Source organism: Olea europaea, unplaced genomic scaffold, assembly GCF_002742605.1.
Source record: "Olea europaea var. sylvestris unplaced genomic scaffold, O_europaea_v1 scaffold20333, whole genome shotgun sequence".
NCBI lineage: Eukaryota > Viridiplantae > Streptophyta > Magnoliopsida > Lamiales > Oleaceae > Olea > Olea europaea.
Genome location: NW_019238234.1, coordinates 1 through 1937, shown reverse-complemented (window position 1 = coordinate 1937; position 1937 = coordinate 1). Strand labels below are relative to the sequence as shown.

The following is a 1937-nucleotide window of genomic DNA, read 5'->3' as shown; positions in this document are numbered from 1 at the left end:
GAGCAGTAAATATTAAGGGGACGTGGACTCCTCGTCCGATGAAGTGTCTTGCCTCCTAACAGGGAATCCACCTGATACTTGTTGTAGCATTGGATTCACAGGTACTGGAAATTTGTGGGCATTGCTGACTATTGTTCGTTCATTTATCATTCCAACTTCCTTGCATACCCGATCAAGAACCGTTAAAAAGTCCCTCACAACCATGAAGATTCGAAAAGGATGAGCCTCTTCCATGGCTGAGTTTCCGTGGAAGTATTCGGTAATTTCCTTCACTAGAGACAGAGCAACACTTTCTTGGGCTTGAATCTTTATAATCTCTTCCTCGGCTTTCTTCATGAAACTGTTCATTGACTCGGAAAATCTATGGCTGCTGCCTTCCTGCAAAGGTGTTGTTGCTTCATTTAGTCTTACAATCTCTGCAATGTTCCCAATTCCTTTTGAAAGCTTCGACACGTCACTACTAAGCACATCAGCATCCATCGCAGCAGCTTTCTTCACATTCGAGAACTCTGAGCTGAGACCTGACACAACTTGAAGGCCGAGCTTCCTGCACTTGGCATCATCATTGACAGATGACTTGTCATTGCTGTTCCCACTGGAAAGACGGGCACCTTCACTCCTTATTATTTCCTGAACAACAAAATGCAAAAGTGTGGTTTTCCCATCAGCCCCTTTGACATCGACAAGCTTGAGGAGTGTGTCTAGCTTAAAGGCATGTGCAGCACCCCGATTTGTTCCAACATTCATGCGATTTCCAGTCTTCAAAACTGCTTCTAGAAGTTTTAGGAACATTCTGCTTGACCTCAATTCTTCACAAGCTGTCTGTAAAATCAGAAATTTCTTAATGGCCGTCACCAGTAATAACGTAAGAATGAATCCCATATCCAACAAAGAGTTAGCAATGCAAGAGCTTTTGTCACGCAATAATAGCAAAACCCAAGTTCTATCTCCATTTTCTTGTCTCTATTAGTGAAGAATTAAGCCCACAAACAGGCAAAAACACTTAAAACTAACACAGGGATTGAGGAGATAAACTTTAGATCTTAAGTGTGATGAGCATCTAGCTCCATGAAATATCATAAATATTTTGATAACAGAATACAGTAATTTGGTTTAATCTGCCGGAAACAACAACCATAACAGTGGTTTGCTTCATTCAATTAAGCTCTCTGAAAGTTTTTTCAAGTGCTACAATCCAAATTGTGCCAAGTTATTTCTTCATTAATCTCTCTCCATGTGATGCAGACTGCTATATAACCTTCCTTCGGCTTTATTTGATACCGCACAATCAAATGAAAACAATTTCTTTTGTAACAGTAAAGCTTCTTCAGCCAGTAAAAGTTTCAAGTGTAGCATAGTCTGGTGCCTATAACTAAACTTGCAATCATGTTTTTTGGTGCCAAGTCCAAAATCAAAAAGTACATGTAAAGCTGATGAGGAGTGTAAAAAGATACCTCCAGAGTTTCAAATGACTTTTTGAGGTACTCAATTTCTGAATCAAAATTGGATACGTATAGCATTGCATCTAGTCTTTTGAATGCATGAGGTATATCAAGAACTGCCTTCAAAAATCTCTCAGCAACCCCAATCTTGCTTGGAGAATCATCTTTGTATTCTTTTAGTTTGCGTTCTTCTTCCTTGGTTGGAGCCATCTTCAACAAACTCTCTAATAGTTCAGTGCCTAGAGTATCTGCATTACCTGCGTTCAAGTGCAAAATGCATTAGTTCTGTTAACAATATACATCATTAGCACAAGTAGGATTCATAATACAAAGATGCAGATGGTGTTTAAGCTCCATAATGGGAAATGTGTGGTTGAAAAATAAAGAAAATATTTTGATTTATGTGTAATATTATTTTAATGAAGAATGTGTGGTTGAAAAGAAGAGAGATAAAAATGTATTTTTGAAAAAATGGGAATCAAACAAAGCAACCAG

The 1937-nt window shown here is 38.5% G+C and overlaps 1 protein-coding gene across 1 annotated transcript; it reads right to left on the bottom strand.

Annotated features, from left to right (window-relative positions):
* Positions 1-6: 6 nt before the first annotated feature.
* Positions 7-1718, bottom strand: LOC111379789 (formin-like protein 1). Its single transcript, XM_023003228.1, has 2 exons — positions 1455-1718; positions 7-822 (listed from the first exon to the last, which is right to left on the bottom strand). Exons 1-2 carry the CDS (start codon positions 1650-1652, stop codon positions 13-15), a joined length of 1008 nt encoding a protein of 335 aa, XP_022858996.1. The 5' UTR covers positions 1653-1718; the 3' UTR covers positions 7-12.
* Positions 1719-1937: the final 219 nt, after the last annotated feature.